The following is a 23,491-nucleotide window of genomic DNA, read 5'->3' as shown; positions in this document are numbered from 1 at the left end:
AAGTAAATAAGAGGAAACCCCAGCCAGAAAGAAGCAGGTGCGTTTTAAAGCCTGTCGGCTTGGGGTTTGGCTGCCCGTCCGGGCTCTCCCCCTTGCTTACCTGGAATATTCTGGATGCTCAGGACTCCCTAAAGCTGAGTCTCCCTGCCCGGGGTCCCAGGGATGCAGGGCTGCCTCGGTCGTCCCCAGGCCTGTGCCTCCGGGGCAGGCAGCTAGCGCAGGATGGGCTCAGGGGGCACTGTCACGGGGTCACGAGGTCACACCGCCCGTGCCTTCCTGCATTCTCGGTGTGTCTTCTGAGCCCAGATGGAACCTGCCCACATGGGTCTTCTGGAGAGGTCATCAGGCCTTCCCCCAGGGGTCACCAGGGACAGCCGGGAGACCTCCTCCACAGATGCGGTGCCCTGGAGGCCCCCACGCTGGGGTGATGGCCCGGGGTTCAGGGCTTCCTCCGCATCAGTGTCTTTATATCGTGGGGGGCCTGGGGGAGCAACCACACCCTGTACCTGAGAAAACCAAAGCGTGAGGGTGGTGTGACCCAGTGCTGGGGATTGTCCCCCAGCTCACGGGCCCCCCTAGATGGCCTCTGTGTGGGGACCTTCTGCCGCTCCATTCAGCTCCCCGCTTGTCTCCCCCAGACATCTCCCACGCCTTCCCGGAGTTCCCGGCGCCCGAGCTGGACAGCGTCCTGCTGCAGGACAGCCTCACGTTGTGCGACGTCAGGGCCCTGCAGCTGGCCTACCGGAGGCACTGCGAGGTGACCGCCCCCAGCCCCGGGAGGACCCCGAGCCCAGCCCTCAGACACACGCATGGGACTGGAGGGCACGGGGCCGCCCCTCCTCCCCCCGGGCGCGGGTAGCTGGGCTCTGCGCTCTGAGCACACTCGGCTCCCTCCGCAACCTTGTGTCCCCTCTGGTCCTCTCTGGCTTTCAAATGACCCCACTGCAGCCCGCATCGCCGCTGCTTGCTTGGCATGTTCTGGCAACATGTGATGTGCACACTTTTTAACGTGCACGTTTGTGAGTGTGACTGGCTGTGTTTGCTCCTAGGCAACTCTAGGTGTTGTGATGAATCTCCAGTTCCACTACATTGAGAAGCTGTGGATTTCCTTCTGGAATTCGAAAGCGTCCTCCGGCAACGGCCCCACCTCTCTACCTGCCAGGTAAGTGGCCCAGACGCCCCGGGTCTACCCTGTGGCCCAGCCTGCGGACACCACACAATGACCTGCGGCTGAAGGTGCCACCCTTCCAGTGTCATGTCTGTACGTCTGACTGCTGGCTTGTCGTTCCCACTGCCCGCTTGCTCCCTGCAGTGGGAAGGGGGGGTGTTTAGAGAGCACCACACGATCGCCGGAAGTTACCCTGGCCACAGGTGTGGGGAATGCCCGGGTACAGTGGCTCACCCGGTCCCCCGGTTCCCACAGCGACGAGGACCCCGAAGATGCCGTCCTCCCAAAGGACAAGCTGGTCTCCCTGTGCAAGTGCGACCCCATTCTCAAGTGGATGCGGAGCTGCGACCACATCCTGTACCAGGCCCTGGTGGAAACCCTCATTCCCGACGTGCTGCGGCCCGTGCCCAGTGAGCAGCCCGGCTGCGTGCCGCCTCCCACTGCTGCCCCTCGTGGGATGGGGGCAGAGTTCACGGGAAGACCGGCAGATCAGCCCTGTTACACACCCGGAAGGAGGAGGGCCCCGAGGGTCCCAGGGCAGCCCCCCAGCCCACCCCGTTTGCTGGAGCCTCAGGGTGGTCTGGACCGGGTTTCAGCCCATTTCCCTGCTGCACTCCGCTTCCGACACTGACATTCTTCTGCTCAAAGGGTGGATTTTACACGTTTCTCCAGATTTCAGCAGCCTCAACTGAGGAAGGGGAAAGAAGTGAAATAGTGTTCTGTGCTCCCCAGGGGCTCTGCCCCCCCATGCCTCTGGGACTGGCCGCATGGCCTCCCATGGCAATGACATCGCCACCCCCAGGGGACGCCTGTGCCAGCCCCTCACTTACAGGACCCCTCCGGGACCCCCTTAACCTGAGGGTGGAGGCTGTGTCCCAGTGAGGCAGTGCAGCGGCCTATGGCCACACCCGGCAGGTGACGTGTACCTCTGTATCTGGCGCCAGCGCTGGGGAAACCCTCCCTGGTCTCCATTAATGCACCACCCACTCACTGCTTTTGTGCCAGAAAATGGGAAAAAGCAGGATTGTCTTTCCCCTTGGCCTGGAATGGGTCAGTGCAGTCAGTCTCCATATTAAGGTTTAATTTCAGGGTATATTTCTTTTTACATTTTTGAAGTTTTTTTCTTCTTTTTTTTTAAGTAGTCCTATATTGGTTTCTTTTGGCAAGACTGTCTGAAAATAAATGTGGAAGTGGCTAGACGCCTCTGTGTGTCAGGGCTTCTTCCTTCTGCTCTGGAGCTTGTTCTCTGGGGGTGTCCTGGGCACTGGGGGAGCTGAGCAGCCTCTCTGGGCCCCACCCTGCAATGCCAGAAGTCCCCCAGTTGTGACAACCACAGGTGTCCCCTGGGGGCAGGATCGCCGGGCGAGAGTCACCAGCACAGGCAGAGGGCGAACAGAGCCGGGCGCTGTGCCGGCCCGGTCCCTCGCCCCTCCTGTTCCTGTCCCCGTGTCCCTGTGCTCCCCAGTCGCCCCTCGTGGCCTCTGCATTGTGTGGTCTTCAGGGTGGCTGATTTTCATGCGTGCGCTCTCCCAGGTACCTTGACACAGGCCATCCGCAATTTTGCCAAGAGCTTGGAAGGCTGGTTGACAAATGCCATGAGCGACTTCCCCCAGCAGGTCATCCAGACCAAGGTAACTGCGGGGGGAGGGCGGGGGGAGGGGGGCAGAGGGCTCAGAGTGGGGGGTCCCCCTGTGCCACTCCCGGGGAACTTGGGCACCACTGGGCCCCAGAGAAAGCAGCTGCTCCCGTCGGGCCCACAGGAAGCCCCCGGGAATGCCGCTGACTGAGGGCGGGGGCTGGCAGCGAGGCCAGGACCGAGGGCGCCGTCTGCTGTGACACAGCTGGGCAGACTCAAAACAGCGGCCTGTGCTCATCACAGGAGCGGGTTTCGTCTGCCGACCATCATCCTCATCACAATAGGGTTGGCCTCAAATCAGAAACTAAAATGTGGAGATGTGGCCTACGTGCCAAAAAGGAGGGCCTCATGAGCATTTCCTGAGGGGCTGCTGCTGGCAGCTGAGGCCGGACCCCAGCCCTGGTCAGCCAGCCGGCCCACAGTCGGGACCTGACGGGTCAGGCCGGAGACCCCAGGCTCCAGGTTGCAGGAGCCCTGCCCAGATGGTTGTTCGAATGCAGATTTCCAGGCCACACCCCACAAAGTCTGGTCCAGTGTCACCCGGGAATGTTTTCACCAACCGCCCGAGAGCCAGAGGTGCTCTGGGGTGGGCAGGAGACTGGGCCGCGATGCTGCGTGGTGCCTGTGATGCCCGCATCCTCTGCTTGTTCTCCTGCCTAGGCCCCTGAGCCTCTTCCCTGCCACCCCCACCGTCCCTGGGCCCCGGTCCCTCCGAGGGGAAGAGGCGCCTTCCCACGTGTGCGGGGCTCACCCTCCCTGCCGCCCTGCCCAGGTTGCGGTGGTCAGTGCCTTCGCCCAGACCCTGCGCAGATACACGTCCCTCAATCACCTGGCTCAGGCGGCGCGCGCAGTGCTGCAGAACACCTCCCAGATCAACCAGATGCTCAGCGACCTCAACCGTGTGGACTTCGCCAACGTGCAGGTGACTCTCTCTAGCGCTTGGCCCCCACCCCGCCAGCCTAGCCTTCCGACCCCTCGGAAAATGTGCAGACCCAGAGAATTCAGCCCACAGCAAAAACTGGCACACAGGTTTCTGTTGCATGAAGCAGGTCCACCCAGGGACCCCAGGCCAGCGCTCCGTGACCTCCTGGATCCCCGGCATCCAGGTGCTGGGACCAAAGCCTTTGTTCATTTTCTTTAAAGTTTGCCTTCCCGTTGCCATTTCGTGGCTCTCTCCTCTGCTTGGAGAAGTACAGGCATCAGCAAATCTATCGACTTCCAGTTCAGGCCCTGAGTGTACCCAGTATGTAGACCAGTACAGTTAGAAGAGGGGGTGCTTAGAAGTGAACAGAAGGCACAGCTCAGATCTGGGAAGCCTGGACTGACATGCGGACATCCAGAGGGGCTAGGTCCCCCTCTGGATGCCCGTTTGTCCCTGTCTGAGCTGTGCTCAGGCCACGGCATGGTCGGCCAGGGTCCCTGGTATGGGGGCTGTAGCTGCCCCCCGTCCTGACCCAGACACCCCGCAGGAGCAAGCCTCGTGGGTGTGCCAGTGTGAGGACGGGGTGGTGCAGTGGCTGGAGCAGGACTTCAAGCTGACCCTGCAGCAGCAGAGCTCCCTGGACCAGTGGGCCCGCTGGCTCGACAACGTGGTCACCCAGGCCCTGAAGCAGCACGCAGGCAGCCCCAGATTCCCCAGGGCTGCCCGGCAGTTCCTGCTGAAGTGGTCCTTCTACAGGTAGGTCCTCTCTGGGTCTCGCGGAGGCCTCATCTTGGCCGAGCCACCCCCTCCCCTGCCCCAGGGCCTAAGACTAGGGCACAGGCCCCGAGGATGGAGATGGCCACCGTGGGGCCCTCAGGAGAGGCGCGGCAGCCCCCACATGTGTTCATGTCCGCTCGCTAGAGAACCCCCAAAAAGGGACAGGAAAGGACGTTTTTAAAAGGCAGAAACCCCCAAGGCCCTAAGGGAGCAGATGACGGCAGATGGGAGGTGAACGCAGGAGTCTGGGAAATGGGGTGAGGAGGGCGATTAGGTCAGTGAGCCCCTGAAGGGCCCTCACCCCTGAAGCAACCCTCGGCCTTGATTTGCGCACTGCCAAGTCTAAGCGGAGGAGGAAATCGGCGCCGGCTCCCCAGGAGTGGTGCCAGGCAAGTGCCCGGGGGCCTATATCTTCTAGGTGCCTCTGAAAACACAGTTATATGTCACCATATAAATTGTCAGTATATACTGCATCTACAAAGAGATTTTTTTTCAAGGAACAGGCCCACATGACTGTGGGGCCTGGCAAGTCTGAAGTCTGTAGGACGGGCTGGCAGATTGGGTCACTTTTTCTGTGAAGAATCAGATAATAAGTATATTTGGGTAATAAACTTTTATTGGCACACAGCATGGCCACATGCCAATAAAACTTTTTACGGACGCTGAAATGTGGAGTTTGGGTACTATCCCTGGGTTGTAAAATATAATTCTTTGACTTTTTTCCCGACCATTTAAAACTGTAAAATCACTCCCAGCTCATAGGCTGTCCAAAACCAGGCTGTGCGTGGGGCTGGCTCGGGGCCATAGGTGGCCAGCCCCGCTTTAGATGGGGGAGGGAAGGCCCCCTGCGGGGCAGCCTCCTGAGTGAGGGGAGGTCAGGAGAGGCCACCGCTGGGAGGCAGCCGTGCGCTGACAAGACTCCCACGGGCGTGCGGCACAGGCCCTCACTTCCGTGGCTCCATGGCCTCTGGCTTCGAGCCCACCTCTCTGCTGCCTCCTGGCTGCCTGTCCCCACTTGTCACACCAGATTCGGGGGTGGTCTGGGCAGCTGGCAGGCCCCTGCAGGGCTCAGGGGCCTCAGACAACCTAGGAGTGGAAGAAAAGCCCGGCTCGACTGCCTGCTGGGGCTCTGTGCTCCCCGGAAAGCCCCCACCCGCTGCCTGCCACCCCCAGCTCCATGGTGATCCGTGACCTCACGCTGCGCAGTGCGGCCAGCTTCGGCTCCTTCCACCTGATCCGCCTGCTCTACGACGAGTACATGTTCTACCTGGTGGAGCACCGTGTGGCAGAGGCCACAGGAGAGACACCGATTGCCATGATGGGAGAGGTGAGGGCCCAGGAAGCGTGGTGGGCCACAGGGCGGCCCCCTGGGAGGAGGGCAGTGCGCCGTGCAGGACACGTGCCGGCCCAGGGAGGAAGCACAGGAGGAGGCCGGGCGGTGGGGAGAGGTCTCGTGCCGGAGCCCCCAGACCTGGGCCCAGATCCTGGCTCCCCTGCCTCCCCCCTGCGGCCCTGGGAACGACTCCTCCTCCAGACGGAGGTCTCAAGCACCCACCCTGTGGGGGTCCTACTGTGCTAAAATACATGTGACGTAAAACTTGCCATTGTAAACATCTCAAAGTGAGTAATTCACTGGCATTTAGTGCATTTCACAGAGTTGTGCAGCCACCACCTCTAATTCCAGAACATTCCATCGCCCCGAAGAGAAGCCCCCTCCCTAGCCCCCTGCACCAACAAACCCACATCTGTGTGGATCTGCCTGTTCTGGGCATTTCACAGAAATGGGGTCACACACCATGTGGCCACCTGTGTCTGGCGTCTCGCTGAGCACCATGTGTTTAGGGTCTGTCCACGTGTAGCACGTTGGCAGGACCCCACTCCTTTTTGTGGCTGCGTGTTGCTCCGTGTGTGGCTGGGCCATGTCATGCCCATGCATCCATCAGCAGTGGGTTGTTCCCACTCACTGGCTCTGTGAATAGTGCTGCTGTTGTGTACATTTGGGTACAATACACGCTTCTGTTCCAACTGCTGTTTTCATTCTTTGGGTAAATTCCTAGGAGTGGAATTGCTGGGTCTCATGGGGTAGTGAGAAGCGAGGTTTTAGTACGTAATAAGCTGTGATACATGGTGTCACAGCCCCTGTTCCCTGCTGGCCTGAGCAGTCAGGACCCCTAAGCCTCCACAGCTCCCAGGTGCATCTCAGAAAGCATCAGAGGGGACACCCCCAGCATCAGGGTGTACCCCCGACCCTGTCACTTAGGAGTGAGAGCCCGTTTTAGCTTTCACAGGACCTGCCCTGGGGGGCCTGACTCTGGGCGTCTCTCTTCCAGTTCAACCATCTAGCCTCCCTGTCGCTGACACTGCTTGACAAAGGTGGGTCTGTGGATGGCTTTCCCCTGGGCAGTCCAGGGGCTGTTCCCCCTGGTGGAGTGGGTGGGGGCCTCTGGGAGCCACGTCCAGACAGGCCTCTGCAGGATGGGCCCCAGCCAGGGCTCAGGGAGCAGCTGTGTCACCCCCTCCTGGTGGGTAGTCCTTTGGGGTGACATTTAGTCCTACCCCCCAGGCCCTGAGGAGCAGGGCCACTGCCCCTGGCCACCTGCAGCCACATCTGGAGGGCCAGTGCAGAGCCTCCAGCCCACCCCACTTCCTGCCCTGGGAGGGTGGGAGGACCACCCTCTGAGGGGGACCCTGGGGTGAACGGCCCTGGTTGGGAGGCCTGGGTATGGAACCCCCTGGTGCTACAGGCTGGCTGGGGAGGACCAGGCAAACGCAGACGGGAGGCCAGCCCCCCAGCCCTGCCTGTCCACAGCAGGCCCCTCTCTGAGACACACTTCTCTCCCTCCCTCCCCTGCCTGCTGCCCTCATCCTTTCCCCAATGCTGACCACGCAGAGGACATCAGCGAGGGCCGGGGCGGTGAGGCCCACCCTGCTGCCCGCAGCCTGGGCGAGCCCCTGGTGAAGTGCGAGCGCAGCGACCCCAGCCCCTCCCTGCAGGGCGTTTAGCTGGGCGCCGTCCCGCCTCGGGGACTGCCTGGCCCCACCACAGTAGTGCCTCTTAGGCGATGTGGCCTTCACCCCGACTCAGGGAGCCGGGCGCTGTCGCCCCTGGAGGACACCAGATGTCAGCCAGGCAGACACCCCACTGCCCCTGAGTGCAGCTCAGCGCGCTGCCCAGGCGTCGTGACTGTTTTATCCTCTCTGCTGCTGGAGGCCGAGCCCCAATCCAAGCCGGCCATGCATCCGGCCCCAGTGCCAGGGCTGTGCTGGGCTTCTCCCCCATTCTGCTGGTTCCAATTTCCACCGTGATTTTTTTAAACTTGGGCAGATCCTGGGAAGGAAGGGATATCCTCAGTTCTTGGGCATCCACAGAGCCCCCGCCCTGTGCCTCTGTGCGGGAAGGGACCCTCGGCACTCACCACGGCCTCCTGCCCTGCCTGCTGGGCTGAGGCTAGAGGCGAGCCCCCTCTAGGCGCCAAAGGTCCCCAGAGGCAGCCCGCAGCCCCACGTGGCTCGGAGACCAAGTCAGGAATAGTCCCGTCGTGCCAAGCCCCGCTGGGGCCTTTAGGAATCAAAACCATACGTTTTTGGAATCAGCAACGGGAAGCACTGGGGCTCTTCCAAGTTCACAGCCAACATCAAGCCAAACGCTGGGCCTGCAGTGAGTTTGTTCCAAGCGGGCCCATGGTCAGCACTTCAGGGGCGCCTTCAGAGAGCAGTCATCCCATCACGTCTGTGCACAACAGCTGTATCTACATCCCACTCCCCAGAATCTTCCAGAACACCTGCCTTTGAATTAGCCATCCTGGAACTCTGTGAACCCAGGCATGTCCCATCTGGATCAACTCAAAGCCAAAACTCTTATCTGGGGACTTGCCAGCCTGGAACCACAACCTCTCCAGATGTGTGTCCATCTACCAAGCCGGATTTGACTAGCGCCCGGCGAGAGCGCTGCCCCAGACCTACTGCAAAGGCCGACCAGGGCTGGTCTAGGACGCGCATCTTGAAATGCAATAGTTTCTCTTTCTGGAAATGTGTCTGTATCAATAGTTTTGTTCTCTAATTGTTATTAGGATGTTTCTTATGAATGTATCTAATACCGCAGTGTATTTGGTTCCCCAGCATTTTTTTTCTCATTCACTCAGAAGGTACTAATGTAAACTCCTATGGCCTTTCAAAACCTTAACTTCCTGATGTGCAGGGGCGCTGGGCACTTCCTGACGTGCAGGGAGGGGCACTACAAGAGAGATGGGTGCTTTTTCAGAAGCCAAAAGTCTGTATTAATCCCAATGTTTTTCTGGTCTTATAGTTCAATACTTAGATGAAATCAGACAGAAAGAATGTCTTTAACATATTATCTCCTCTCCCAGGAGCTGGCTAAGCTCACAGTTCTTGGATCGTAATGGCCTGCCTGCTCTTCCACATGTGGGGAACAATACAAAGTGGGTTTCCACCTTAGGCTCTGTCTCGTCCTTTGCAGGATTCTGCCAGGGGGAATGGAAGTGACAGTAAAGAGAGGAGCCTTCCCAGCCCGTTCCTGCGTCTCGCTGCAACAAACCTGTTGCATGTACCCAATTCAGGGGTCACAATCCACACTCCAGCTCCTCCTGCCCCACATCCCGGAGGCTGTCCCCCTGAGGCCACATGGGGCCCAGAGGGAAAGTGGCTGCCTTCAACACTTTCCCCTGGGCTTCTTGGAGAACATTCCAGAAGTACCGGGTTCCCTAAGCTTCATTTAGCAAGGCCAGTCCTGGACCAGAGACGGCAAAGAGACGATTCTCAGCCCAGGATGGCCAGGACTATTTGTAGACACCCTAGACTCATTCAGATTTGGCTAAACCAGTGCATGCTTCAGCTGAGGACCCCCACCTGTGGTTCTCGGGGCTTATTTGGTAGAGTGGTGGGGCCACACGTCTGAACCCTCCCCACCTGCAGAGGGCCAGCCTTGTGGAATTGGGGTTGGGGCTGGGACCCCTCTCAGGGGGGCTCTGACACAGGAGATGTCAGGTGAGCCACAGGTTCAGGGCCCAAGGATGTTCTGGAAACCTGGATGCAGTTTCTGGTCAGCTGCCTCTAAAAGCTGCTTCTCAGTGCCAGCCCAGTGCACCCCGTGCCCCAGAGGTTCTTGGCCTCAGCCCCAGCCCAGGCCCTTGTGTCCCAGGAAGAGGCCCTGGGGCCCCCAAGTGACACTAAAATCGTCCGTCCCTTCCCTGGCCTGGCAGGTCTGGGGCCTGTGCTTGGCTTAATCTGAAATTCTTAATAATTTTCAGCAAAGGGTCCCCACTTTCATTCTGCACTGAGCCCCACAGATTTTTGTGACCAATCCTGGAAACCCCCGGGACCCAACCAGGTGGCCTGCCTTTCAGCTGCAATACCAGCGAGGAGGTCTCACCCATTTTGAGGTCACGAGTCCCTTCTAGACTCCTGTGATGGAGGTTTGCGGGACATCAGCTCCTTTTAGAGTGACACCCCGGTTCCCTTTTGAGAAATGACCCTTCTTCCGTGATCTTAAACAGCATCTCTCCGTGGGCACGTGCATGCTGAAGAAGACTGTTCCGGGTGGAGGGGTGCGGGGGATGGCTTGGGGGCCTGGCTTGTGTAGGGAGCAGCTGGGGGGGCCAGGGTGGCTGGCACAGGGCCATAGCGGGGGTTGGAGGGAGAACTGAGGTGGGGGTGGGGGGTGCGAAGGGCTTCCTGCATCCCAGTGGGGACGTGGGCATTCGCTCCAGGCACGGTGGCTCACAGATAACCTGGGCGTAGATTGGGAGCTCCCCTGCCCACGAGATGCCTCCGCTTGTGTCTCAAATGGCTTCTGAGACCAGCAGCTGGGCGCCTAGAAGCACTTGCTCTGTGAACATTTGGGGGAGGCGTGAAACAGACAGAGTGAGGGCACATGAGGATTAGGAACTGACCTGCTGTGCTGGACCCACCCAATGCTTGCTCCTCAGATTCTGAACCGTGAGCTGTGTATAGGTCAGAAAGCCCTAGAGGTTTGGGCCTTCTCAGGGACGTGCCTGCCCGTTCTAAAGAACGCTTCCTCTCCCAAGATCCACTGAAGCTGCCCGGTTTCCTCCCTCCGGCTGAGCTCCTGAGCATCCTTGTAACTTCCCAGCAAACACCTGCACTGCTTGCACTTGCCAAAGGTGGTCTGGGGGTTTGCAACCAGTCTCCAAATCAATGCACCCCCCAATACCCCAGAATTTTGCATTCAGGTTTAGAAGGGATTCGCAGAACCCCCTGAAGCCCTCCTAGGATGGAGAAGTGGCGTTTCTGTAGTGCTGGGAGTGTGATCCTCAGAGCGCTAAGTGCTGGGCAATTACCAAGTCCAGCTCCACCCCTGAGTTCAGTTACTTAGACGGGACTGAAAGGCTTTTTTCCTGGAGCTGAGGTTTGAATTCAATCCCAGTCCCCTGCCGCCCCCTAGCGGTCAGTGGGTGACACAGCCTCTCCCTTTTCGGGTTGTGGAGGGAACCTGGCCAGCTGGGATTTTGCCTACAACACTAGCAGTTTGGTTTAAGTTGCAACAGCCCCGATAGGAAAGGCAGCACCCAACACCTAGAATGAGCTGGCTTCCTTCTCCCCCCACCCCTGCCTCCCCTTCCCTTCCCCAAATATTCCCTCTATTTACATGGACTGAAAAGTCTCCCCACACTGCACTCAATCATCACAAAGGGAAGGAAGGTGTAGCTCAGCAGACAACCATCTAGACCAAGGTTCTAAGCGCCCTCAGTCATGTTGCAGATCGACGCCTCTGGATTGGGTGCGTGAGGGACACAGCATCGCCCCGCGGCATTCCCGCCAAAAACGCATAACCTGAATTTCACCAGGGGGACACATTCAAACCAACAAACAGTAAGGGACATTCTGCCAAGCAGGCCAGGCAGGACTCATTACCAGTGTCATTAAGGGAAGACCGGGGAAGTGATTTGGACTAGAGACTGAGGGGAAGTAGCATCTGAGTCCACCTCAGGACCTTGGCACTCACTGTCCCATCTGGGATGACCCTCCGGCAGATCTTTGACTACATGTCACTTCCTCAGAGGGGACTTGCCTGGCCAACCAATCAAAAGTATCCCCTCTTTCTCCACTCTGTCACAAATGCTTTTTTGTTTTCTTTGTAGTGCTGGTCTCTACCTCAAATTATTTCTGCTTACCCGGTCTCTTGTCAGTCTCCTCACAAAATAACACAAAGCTCCATGAAGGCAGGGTCTGCCTGGTTTATCCTGGGCCCCAGCATCCTGCCCAGTGCCCACTGCCAAGCAGGTGCATGGATATTCATTGCTGCACAGCAAATATGAACAGGGCCTGATGCACAGAGCAGGTGGGGGGGGATAGACAGTGCTGCCTAGCTCATATTCCCCAAGTTCGTGGCTTATAACAGCAACTGTCATTTGATTTATCATTCATGGTTTCTGTGGGTGAAGAACAGGAAGGGCCAGGCTGGGCAGATCTCTCTCAGGGCTTTGCCAGGTGGTCTCTGTTTCTGCTTCCTCACAGCATGACAACCTCAGGACAGTCGAACTTCTGCACATGGTGGCTGCAAAGCACAGGGAAGTTACCTCTGTCTCTGTTGGGACCTGGCCTTGTAAGTTACATAGCGTCACTTCCGCTGCTCATCTATTCATCAGCTAGTAGCAGGCCCACGCCCCCCTTCAAGGCAAGGGAACAGACCCTCATGGCTTCACGGGAAGAGGGTCAAAAGAATTGGGCGCCATACCTTAAAACCACCACTGTGAGTGCTCCACAAATATTCGTTTAATAAACGAGTGTTGACTAAGTTCATCTGTTAGGGGAGACCAGAAAAAAAGAGAGCAAAGGAAGGCCCCAGGGGCATCGTGTTGGCAGCCATCAGCACCATGACGGGAATTTTGAAACCAGTGGAAATTTAGTTCACTCGTTAGGCTGATGGGTTCAGCATCTCTCAACGTCCCTTGAAAAACCGCAACTGGACTATATTTAGCAAGTGATGACATGTTTCTGGCAGTTGTCCAACACGTGGGATGAATGTGGTGTCTGAAATGACTTTAGGAGACATGTAGACACGGCATTAAGTGACACCGGATCACATGATTAGATCTAGCCTGCTTTTGATTCTTGGTCTCTCTTTCTCATCGTGTCATGGAGACAGTTCCAGTGGAGTGATAATACGCCTCTAATACCCCTCTAATACTTGGCTAGTCTCTCTTTACATCAAAGAAAGAGCAGGCATGGGCTCAGCACCTTTGCAGGCAACAGTGTCTCCCCAGGATTTAAACACCTTGTTTTGTTTTCCTGCTTATTTTTACAATTACCTCCTATTCGTGGCTTAGTGGTTTTCCTTTCTAAATGTGATACAGTCTCTATTAAGTAAATTTAAACCAAAAAAGGCAAATAGAGTATCTTGTTTCATTAAGTCAGAGGGTTCAGAGATATGGCAACGGCCAAGGCCTACCCAAGAGCAGTTACGCATAATGAAATATGAACGTAATGAAACCAATGAGCTAGAAATGAGAAAACCCAAGTCTACACACTGCTGGAGACCAGACAGCCTGGACGAACCCCACGATCGTCCACCACTGATATCCCAGCTACACCTGGAGAAGTTCTAACTCAAGGTCATTTGTGCCTGGGGCCTGGTGGCCGAGTGTGGGGCTGCAGAATCAAGGTGTCTATTTAAATAAAGTTGAGGAAATTTGTAACAGTATTAAATAAACCCCAGGCTCAACAACAAATAAAAATTCCATTTAAAAGCCCCTGAACACAAAAACAAAATAAATAAATAAGTACAAAAATGAAAAATAACACATACACACACAAAAAAACAACCACGAACAGTTATCAAGATCTCACGTGCATGGGAAGCCCCTGGGCGTGGATTCCCATTCAGGTCTGGGAGGGGGCCTAGGATTATGTATTTCCAATAAGCTTTCAGGTGATGTTGATGCTGCTGATTTGGGGATACTGACAGTAGAACCTAGTGCTCTTTCTTCCCAACTCTGCAGTTAATGACACCTTAGTAGCTTGAAATCTACCATGGTTGAAATATTTACACCAAAAAAAGAAAAAATCAGCACTACAATCCAGAGCTCCATGTATTGCTTTATTAATTGTCTTTTAGGCTTAAGAAAATGATGGGGAAATAGTAAATTTTCCAATAAACTATACACACAGGCACACATGTGTACACATAGACGTACACAAGACAGACACACACACATTCTCCCCCAGAGAAGCAGTTCAACAGTTCCCACAACCCCATCAACTGTACAGAGACGTATGGGACAAACATATAAACACATACGTCCTAGATCAGGAGTTGGCAAACTTTTTCTATTAAGACCCAAGTAGAAATTACTTTATGTATCATTGTCCAGACTCTGTTAAAAGGGTTCGGCTCTGCTCTTGCAGACGGAAAGCAGCCATCAACAATACATAATTGAGTGTGGCTGTTTTCAAATAAATATTACTTACAGACACTGAAATTTAAATGTCTTATGATTTTTCACCTGTCATGGGATAGTGTTCTTTTGATTTTTTTCCACACAACTAGTTAAGAATGTAAAAACCATTCTCAGCTCACAAGCCAGATGTGGCCCATGAGCCATAGGACCTCCTCACCTAGATCATACTGGACAAGGGGGGAACCAAGGAGGCATGGGCACTAAGTCCCAAGCAGAGGGATCAGCCAGTGCAAAGATCCTGAGGCCGGATCACAAAGACCCGTATGGTTGAGGTGCATTGAGCAAGGGGCGCAGGGTGGCTCGGTAAGCCTGAATAAGAGTTAGTATTCATCCCAAGCCCAGCAGAAACCCTTTTGGACGCGTTAAGGGCTCCTGATAGGATAAAGAAAAGATTCCTCTGCTACAGAATATTATGAAGGAAGGGGAGCAGACAGGAAGGCCATCCCGTCTTCCAGGGGAAAGATGGGGACCGACCAGCTCAGGTTCGGGACAGCCAGGCTGGTGACAACCGCTGGGTCAAGGCTGTACTGCGGGGAGGAGGCTCAGGGCCCGGAGGCTGGGCCGAGATGCGCAGCAGGTGAGTCGGGTCCAGTGTGTACGACCTCCTCCCAGCCTCGAGGGTCGTTCAGCCCATTAGGTGAATGAGGACCGTGGAGACAGTACCCAGGGCGCTCGGAAACGACGGGACACACGGCGAAACGAGCGCCCGGCGGGTACGCCAAGGGCCAGCCCACTGCACGCCGCCTCACTGAGGTTTCGCTCACGCGTTGCTCGGGACGCGCGCCAGGCCCGCGGCGCATGGGCCCCGCCCTGTCCACGCCCCCCTCGGTCGGCGGGAACGGGAGGCGGGGGCGGTTAGTACGCAGGCGCGTGTTGGGAGCCTGGCCCCCGCCGAGTCCGCGATCCAGGGCAAGATGCCGCGCTGGGCTCAGCGCGCAGGCGCGACCTGCCCGCCTCGCTCGGAGTCGGTTTACGGAGTGCGCACGCGCAGGAGTTTCTGGCAGAAAGCCGGCAAGCCCGGGCCGGCGCGGGGCCTTGTGGGAGGGCTTAAGGAAGTAAAATGGCGGACCTGGCGAACGAAGGTAGGGGAGGTGCCGTTGGGGGCCAGCTGGCGGACGGGGGGCGGGCGGCGGGAGGCCCAGGGGCCCCAGGCCCGACGGGTGAGCACACCGGAGTGCGGGGGGCCCGTCTGCTTCGGGATAGCGGCCTAGCGGGCCCCGCCGCCGCCCCCCATTGCGTCCCCTCCGGCCGGGCTCCCCGGCCCGGCCCATCACTCCCGGCAGCCCCGGCCTTGCCACCGTCCGGCCCGAGGGTCCGGGGGTCTTGGGGCTGCCACCTTGCGGCCCTTCCGCCTAGCGGGCCAGGCCGGGAGCTGGAGGGGGCGGGATGCGCGGCCTCAGCACCTCGGCCTCCGATGTAAATAGATCACCGGGCCTGGTCGGGGGCCGGTCGCCCCGCGCTCCCTCCCCGCCCCCTCGTTCTCGGGGACCAGGGCCGCCCCTTCGCCCGCCTGGCCGCCGAGCCGGCCCGCCCCTCATGCTGTGGGGTGCCCGCCCTCGACGAGGGACGACGGCCGGGCCGTGTCCACCCCCACCTCACCGCTACTCGGCCCCCCAATTCCCGCCAGTTCCCCCGGGTCCTTGGTGGCGGCCCGAGAGTCGCGCCTCGTCTCCCCTCTTCAGGCCCGGCCTCAGGATGGGGGGCCGCTGAAAGCCCTGGCTGCGCTTTGCCCCTTTTTTTGGCTGCGCTTCCAGAGAGAGGAGGAGACGGAGACTGCGCGGCCCCCTCCCCCGTGGAGCGCTGACATCCCACCTGAGCGTTGTTGACAACGTTATGGTTCCGAATCCCCCCAGAAAAAGCACTCGGTGAGGCTGGTGTCGGCTTGAATCGACCGTGGTGTTGATGTCGCCGTAGCGTCAGGACTTCCGAGGCCTATTTTTAGCTCCCTCCGTTTCCAGGTGCACGACCGCAGGCAGGCTGGCCCCCTGCCTGGCCCTGACCCCCCACACCACGCTCCCCGCTGTCGGAGGGGTGGCCCGAGGCTTCCACCTTGAGCCGCAGGAGTGCGTGTGTGATGAGAGCGAGGCGCCCACCCTGGCGGAGCCTTTGGGACGGTACCACGTGCCGTTCAGAGTCTGGACCCGTGTTGTCTCGGGTCACCGCACTCCTCCCAAAAGCTCCACGAGGTAGGTGGTGCCCTTAGCCCCGTTCTCCTGGCGAGCACACCGAGCGCGCTTCAGTTGCCCCTCCGAAGGGTCACCCGGCGGGTAAGGAGCAGGGGAGTGAATCCAGGCAGTCTGGCTGCAGAGCCCCCGCCCCCAACTCTGGACCACTGTACGCGGCATCTCCTCCCTAAGATAAAGGGGATAAAGGGAGCGTGAGGGTTGGGATGTTACAGCTCGTAAGGCCTGGTTAAAAGCAGAAGAGGGACCGGGGAAATGGGAGTCAGTGTCACGCACTCTGCATTTATGTGTTCAGCCCATTCTCGAACGCAAGACTCAGCTATGCAGCATCACCCTGAGCATCTCCATCTGGATGTCTCATAGGCCAGTCAGACAAAGTCCCTGCCTTTTCCCCCAGAACCTGCCTGTCCATCGGCCTTCTCCCCTTGAAGTAAATGCAAACCCTTCCTTCAGATTGCTCAGGGCAAAAGGCTTGAAGTCACCCGTTACTACTCTCCCCTCGTATGCCATAGCAGATCCTGTCCCTTGTACCTTAAATGTGTGTCTGAAGCACGACCACCTCTCACCACCAACACCGCCACCGCCCGGGCCTCCGTTCCACCCTTCCCGAGTCTCAGTGCAGAAACCAGAGTGGCCCCGACAAGCCCCGGGCCCTCCCCTCCTCCCCCTCCCCGGCTCCTCTGCCCCAGCCACTCTTCCTTCCTCAGGGTCCCCCTAGTGGCCTCTCCCCTCCCTCCTTTATGCCTTGGGACCTCTGGTTCCTCTGCCTGAAGGTCTTCCCCTGATGGCCCAGAGCTCGCTCCGGCACTCCCTCAGGTTCTCATTTAGCTGGAACTTTATTACTGAGGACTTCTCTGGTCCCCTGTTCTGGTTTGTGTCCGTGTTCCCTATCCCCGTACCCTTCCTTAGCTTACCTCACAGTGCTTATCACCACCCATCATCCGGGGTTTGCTTGTCTGTCTGCCCCTCCACTAGAACATAATCTCCAAGAGGGCAGGGCTTTTTATCCATCGTGATCGCTGATGGATCCCGAGTCTAGGACAGTCCCTGGCACAGAGTGGGCCTCCAGGAACCGTGTGTCGAATGAGCAAATGAATGAATGAATTCATCAGCAAGGGTGCTCACCATGAGGTAGACGCACAAAAGGAAAATCACGGACCCCTGTTTTCCAGAGATACCATTTCTAGCATATGTTCTGACAGGAGAGCTGTCAAAAAGAGAAATGGACTGTTTGACACTTAAAGGTTTTTGCCTGATAAATGCTGCACTCACTAGAGCTTGGCCTCTGACGCTACTTCTGTCATGGTTGTCCTAGGGACACCAAGGCTTCCGTATCCCTGCCATCCTTTCATTGGTCTTACATGTTTCTTGACTCTGTGTCTTATTTTTGGCTTGTACAGCCTGCTTGGAAGTTCGGTTCCTTATCCACTGCAGAGAGGGCTCTCTTGCCCGTGTAGCTTCAGGGACTGGCCCATACTGTGCTTTCTGGACCTCCTGCTGTGGAAACTAAACACCCTCATGGCTTTAGTCCTTCCAGACTGAGATTCTAAGCTGGCCCATCCTCACACCCAGCCCCTCTGTCACTCTTCTCTGGGCCGTCACCACCTCTGCGTGAGTCTGAGGCAATGGCTGCCCACCTGGGTTGGGCACCAGAATCGCCTGGGGAGCTTCCTTAACGCCACAAACGCTCAGTCCCCACACCCCACTTATTCTGATCCTGTGAAGTTTTGGATGGGCCCTGGGCTTTCACGCAGTGAGAAAGCAGCACATGCGATTCTGCTGTGCAGCCGGGGTTGAGAACCACCTGCTTAAGTAGATAGGCTAGGTGTGCTGTTCCCTTGTTCAAAGAAGTGTTTCCAGTTCTTCACCCAATTCAGCACCTTGTCAGTCCTCGTTGCCAGGGTGGGCTCTTCAGGGATGGTGGCAGCAGCTCCCACAGTCCTTTTTTAGCCGTCCTATAGTCCATTACTTTTAAAGGCCAGTTGGAATGCTTTTCTCCCGAAAGAGAGAGAGAGAGTGTGATGGGTGTGTTTTACACTTGTGTCCAGGGACATTCTCTTCCGCTTAGCATTTTGCTATTGATACATCCCAAACTCCTTATATCAGCCTACCTCTGGAGTTATGCCTCGTTGTAGATGAACGTTAGGATTTGAAAGCAGTGCTTTGTCCCTAGTAAAGGTAAAAAGTGGAAAGAGGGTGAGCAAAGTGTATATGAGCTATGGGAAATCATGGCCTGGGTTCTAGATCTCAGCATTAAAAGATACCATACACACACGGATCCTTCTGGGCTGTGCATGCACAGGGTGGAAACCCGAGCCACGGTGTAAGGCAGGACTCCCAGCTTTGGCCCTCTGATGTCTCAGGCCAGATGGCTCTCTTGTGGGAGCAGTCCTATGCCTTTAGGATGTTTTGCAACGTAACGGCATCCCTGAGCCCACCCCTAGATGCCAGCAGCACCCGTTGCCCTGCCCTCTCCCCCAGGGGTCATCACAACCAAAAATGCTTTCAGACATTGCCATATGTGCTGGGGCAGGGGGTGGGGAGAATCGCTCTTCCCATCCCTCCCCCCGCCACCCCGTGACATCCACTGGTATGAACTGATGAGTGACAGCGGGGCATGGCTTTGCCTTACAGAGAACCTGGTTTGTGCTTTGACTCTGCTGTGTGCTCTCTGAGTGACTTTGGATAGATATTTGACTCCTTTGAGCCTCGGTTTTCTCACCAGTAAAATGGGAGGGAGGACAGTCATCTATCTTCTGGTTGCTGTGAGCAGTGGATAAATTAATGCACATGAATTATTTAGCACCTATCTCCACACACAGGAATAAACAGTCAGCAAAGGGCAGCTGTTTTTATTACATGGACGATTTTTACTTACAGACACATTTAGATTAGGTGCTCTGCAAACAGAGCAAGAAACGAGTCTGAATAGTGCAGGTGAGTCTAGCCACTGAATGAGACACCCCGGAGTGAGCTCAGAGTGGGAGGCCAACAGAGTCAGGGTGGCGTCCTCCTGACGTGTTTCTTGCTTTCCGTGGAAGGATCATCTAGGCCAGAGCTTCTTTGCCTCAGCTCTGCAAGTATTTGGAACAAGGGAATCCCTTGTGGGGCTGCCCCGTACATTGTAACATGTTGGTCAGCTTCCCCCACTGCTTCCCAGTAGATGTCAGTAACACCATCTCCCCTCCCCAGACATGCCAACCAAAATATGCCTACATTGCCCAGAGTCCCCTGGTGGGGGCTGGGGTGGGGGCAGCATTGCCCCCAGCTGAGAACAGCTGATCTAGCCTGACCGTGTGTTGCTGCAAATTTTCAAGGGCCATTGGGCTTTTCTCAGCGTGCACCCCTGTCGTTGCCTTAAAACCTAACCCCTGTGAGAAGAAGATGCAACTGAATTTTTATTGATGAGCTACAACTCGGTTGAAGTCCTCAAATCAGTAGGTTCTCACTTGTCCCCTTCCTCTGCCCTAAATTTTATTTTCAGGATAGGTGAGAAACAACTGTTTTAAAACTTTTCATGAAGTTACAATAAACATTAACTCTGGGATTTGCCCAGAGATCAGAATGTATGTGTTCAGCTCTCCAGTGCCTCTTGAATCAGTAGTAGATGGGGCGGGCCCCATGGTACTTGGGGCTGGTGTCTGGGAGCAGGGGATCATGTTAACTCAGGAGCTTGCAAACTCTGTATAAACTTTGAAGAAAACTTAAGTTTTGCCCAGAATTCTGGGTATAGACAGAAAAACTTCACAACTTGCTTTACACTGTGGCTCGGGTTTCCACCCTGTGCATGCACAGCCTGGCAAGGATCCGTGTGTGTTCTGAAGAACTTTTCAACCATGTCTTCAGCCCTCTACCCAAGCAGTCTGGTTACTGTGTGCATTCACTGGGTATCAGGGCAGGTCAGAACCGTGTGTGTTCTCACTGAAGGGAGTTCGAATGAGTGGAGGCCATGGGAAGGAGGTGCGTTTCCAGCTGGGGAGCTTAGAACAGTGTTTGGAGGAGGGACAGTGTTTGGGAGTGGCGAGGGGGACATTTTAGGTACCAGTTGAATTCTGGCCTAGTGAGTGAGTTCAGGCACAGAGAATAGGCCAGGGTAGGTGGGAGAGTAGGGCCCTTTGGGGAGCAGAAGGATGCATTTAGGGGCTCTTCGGAGGGCCTTTACTCGTGTAATGAAAACTGCGCGAGGAAGGCAGCGGGCCGTGGAGGTGGGGGCCGACTTGGCCCACCTTGGTAGCTCTCCATAGTACTTTGCAGCCCACAGGAGGCAGATGGGTTTGCGTCATTACCTGCTCTGGATCTTAGCGGTGGTGGTGGCCCCTGGAGTTCTTTGTTTCATTTGAAGGGGATTTGTTTTCGAAATGTGTGCACAGTGACCTTCCTATGGTCCCATGAAGTGGTGCAGGGTGTGCCTGTGCACTGCTCGGTGGAAAGCCACATAGGATAGAGCCACTGAGCAAAGTCCCTGTGTGTCCACAGTCTGCTTCATCGTCCACAGTCGTGCTTTATATATTGCATAGGCTTCCCGTGAATCGCAGCCCTGATCCTGCTTCATGCTCGTCCCACGAACTTGTTGAGGAAAATAAAAACTGATGTGTGGGCCACACCGTGAGCCATGGCACAGGAGGTCCAGGGTCTGTAGTTTTTAAAAGCTCCACAGATGTTTCATGACATGAAGTCAAAGTCGAAAACCACAGACACAAGTTGCAAACTAAATTCAGGGGCAAGTGGACATGTTTAACTCGACTCCTTTTGGTTTTTCTTTGTTTCTAATTAGAAGCTAACACTTGCGAACTGCGATTTCAGGGCAAGAAATAATCCAGATTTCTGACTTGTCTTAAAAAAACAGGAACCAGCCTTGGCGCGTGTTCCTGCACAGAAACAATTTGCGAGGCCCCAGGAGCCGTGGCCACCCTTGAGGCAGACCAAGTGCCCTCCCGGATGCCACGGTCCCTGCCAAGGTGTTGGGACCTGGCCCACTTCTCTTCTGGTGCCTGCCTGACCTTGGTTGGCCTTTGGGTTGCAGCCCCTCTCAGACGTGGCAGTCTCCACACTCAGACGCTCTTTAGGTTTGGCACAGAACCTCAGGATAGAGCTCCCGACGGTCTGTAATTAATTCACGACTCAGCTTCTAAATATTGAGACTCCATGGGGCATGGGTCTTAGAGGGCAGTGAGTGGCAGGGCCCCTGGGAGTCCCCAGATCTTTTCAAGGGGCTGCGAGTTCAAAACCATTTTCATATAAGTATGAAGACACCATTTGCCCCTCTCACCCTCCTGCCCCTATGAATGGACAGCGGAGTGTCCCCGAGGTGGCAGTGGTGTGGTTTGGCAGCAGACCGTCTGCAGAAGCAGACAAGGGCCTCCAGCTGTGTTCCATTCAGCCAGACGTGAGATTTGTCAAAGTGTGAAATAATGCCACTCCTCCCACTAGTTGTTTTTGTTTCGAAAATAGTTGTTTTTCATAAAAATATTTAGGTAAACCTTTGTTGACTGTTACTTTAAGCTAATTAGTTGACCGCTCCTATGCCGTTCTCTGAGTTCTGATTTCTAGTATGGAAGGTAGGCATCAGTAGCCGTGGATTACGTTGCAAAACCTCTTGGAGACCCTCAGTAGTTTGCAGAGCGTGGAAGGGAGCCTGAGACCAAACAGTCCAAGAAATGCTGGCATGTGGCCAGGGAGCCCTGTGGAAAGGGCCCGAGTGGGGCCTGTCCTGAGTTCTGTGGGCAGCTCTCCATCTCTCCAGCTCTGGGGGCATTTTAAACCGGGACTAACCAGTGGGTCCCAGTTGGCAGATTGCAGAAGGGTTGCAGGAGCTTGGACCAAGCACCCCGGACTTGTGCCTCACTTCTGCTGCTAGCTGGCCCAGGAGCAAGGCCAGTTGTTTGACTTCAGTCCCGTACCTGGAGAATGGGAGCGACGCCAGTGGCGCTGAGGGCCACCGTGGGAGAGAGCGTGTGTCAGGTGACCGACTCTCTGGCACACGTGGGTTCACATCAGCGACTGCTCTTCGCCTGTGTGCCTGGGCAGAGGAAAAGCACCTTCTGGGGTCTCCCCCAGTTTCCCCACCTCAGCGTTGCTGAGGGGGCTGTTGGGCGCTGTCATGTACAGTGTGGGATGTGTAGCAGTGTCCCTGGCCTCCACCTTCATCATGCAGTGGCACCACCCACCCCTGGTCATGACAAGGAAAAATGTCTCCAGACATTGCCAGGTGCCCCCTCAGGGGCAGATAGCCCCGTTTGAGACCCCCTGGTGAGAGAATTCCATTGACACCCCCCACCAAGAGACTGTTCATAATAATCATCTCATCTACCAAAGTCCCAGGATGCTACCCACATTTAAACCCACACACTGAGTGGGAGGGAGAGAGGAGGGGACTCCCGGAAGCCAGGGCCACCTGGCTTGTAGTGTCTGACCCACCGAGAGTTCGCTTTGGCATATAAGGTGACTTGGTGATCCAACTCAGTCTTTTTCTATATAACTGTTGCAAGGTTTCTCAGCCTCAGCACAGTTAACCTGTGGGGTTAGACCATTCTTTGTGCTTTGGGGACCTTCCTGTGCATTGTAGGCTGGTGGTCAGCATCCTGGTCTCCCCCGACTAGGTGCCATTAGTATGTCCTCACATTGTAATAAGCAAACATCTTCAGATACTGCCCAGTGTCCCCAGGGGCTGCATCACCTCTGAGTGAGAACCACTTGATTGTGAGACCAAGTAAAGCCATCCCTCATCAGACACCAACCAGAGTTGAGGTTTACCCTCCCATCCTCTTTGGTCTTTGGCAGCTAAGTGGGTGTCAAGACTTCATATTCCGGGTGAAGAAGGACAGTATTTTCCTTGGTCTTCAGCATGGTCTCAACCCCAAAGTGAGGACCTGATGGAATGTCAGAGCTGGAAAGGACCTTTGGTGGTGCTATGGGTCCGGGCCATTCCATTTCCTGGGGGCAGAAGCCCACGGTGGTAGAAGCAGGAAGTCGGCAGTGCCAGTGTGCCTGCCCCAGCCGTTGAGTCTGGGGGCCCATGCCCATTCTCTCTGTGCAGCAGTAGCATTGATGAATGGGCACTTGTCCCCTTCAGAAAGCTGACCTGTATAGGGTACTGTTTGCTGTCACTTGCATAGAGGAATATGACACTGCAGAGATGGGAGTGATCACCCCACGAGTGTATTTAGGAGGTAGGTATTGCCTTGTGCAGTAAGTTTTAAATGCCTTTTCTTAGTAAACTCCCCCAGGTTTGCCACACTGACTTTCGGGGCTTTCTTGACCCAGAATGAATGCCAGTGTTGCCATGTGACAGCAGAGCAGGGTAGAAAGAACAGTTGCTGAGGGTTTGGCTTTCTCAGGTGGTGAGAACAAAAGACAGGTTGCCTGTGC

The 23,491-nt window shown here is 56.1% G+C and overlaps 2 protein-coding genes across 18 annotated transcripts in view; both read left to right on the top strand.

The window, feature by feature from the left end:
• Positions 1-8,958, top strand: part of RFX2 (regulatory factor X2) — a 72,571-nt gene extending 63,613 nt beyond the window's left edge. For all 9 annotated transcript variants that reach the window (XM_037018355.2, XM_037018353.2, XM_037018357.2 and 6 more), the window contains 9 exons: positions 639-757; positions 1,050-1,162; positions 1,424-1,578; positions 2,702-2,799; positions 3,577-3,726; positions 4,274-4,482; positions 5,677-5,830; positions 6,834-6,876; positions 7,394-8,958. In XM_037018355.2, coding sequence (XP_036874250.1) covers positions 639-757; positions 1,050-1,162; positions 1,424-1,578; positions 2,702-2,799; positions 3,577-3,726; positions 4,274-4,482; positions 5,677-5,830; positions 6,834-6,876; positions 7,394-7,506 — 1,154 coding nt within the window. In that variant the 3' untranslated portion in view covers positions 7,507-8,958. The remainder of the gene's footprint in view (positions 1-638; positions 758-1,049; positions 1,163-1,423; positions 1,579-2,701; positions 2,800-3,576; positions 3,727-4,273; positions 4,483-5,676; positions 5,831-6,833; positions 6,877-7,393) is intronic.
• Positions 8,959-14,705: 5,747 nt separating this feature from the next.
• Positions 14,706-23,491, top strand: part of RANBP3 (RAN binding protein 3) — a 48,449-nt gene continuing 39,663 nt past the window's right edge. For 2 of the 9 annotated variants that reach the window (XM_037018016.2, XM_037018013.2), the window contains exons 1-2: positions 14,915-15,022; positions 15,899-16,126. In XM_037018016.2, coding sequence (XP_036873911.1) covers positions 16,015-16,126 — 112 coding nt within the window. In that variant the 5' untranslated portion in view covers positions 14,915-15,022; positions 15,899-16,014. Of the gene's footprint in view, positions 15,023-15,898; positions 16,127-23,491 lie in introns of all 9 variants that reach the window. The other 7 variants (XM_017679663.3, XM_017679660.3, XM_037018020.2 and 4 more) reach the window with 6 other exon arrangements.

The sequence above is a fragment of the Manis javanica genome, chromosome 13 (genome assembly GCF_040802235.1).
Source record: "Manis javanica isolate MJ-LG chromosome 13, MJ_LKY, whole genome shotgun sequence".
In the NCBI taxonomy this organism is placed as follows: domain Eukaryota; kingdom Metazoa; phylum Chordata; class Mammalia; order Pholidota; family Manidae; genus Manis; species Manis javanica.
This window is presented reverse-complemented; position numbering and strand designations above follow the sequence as displayed.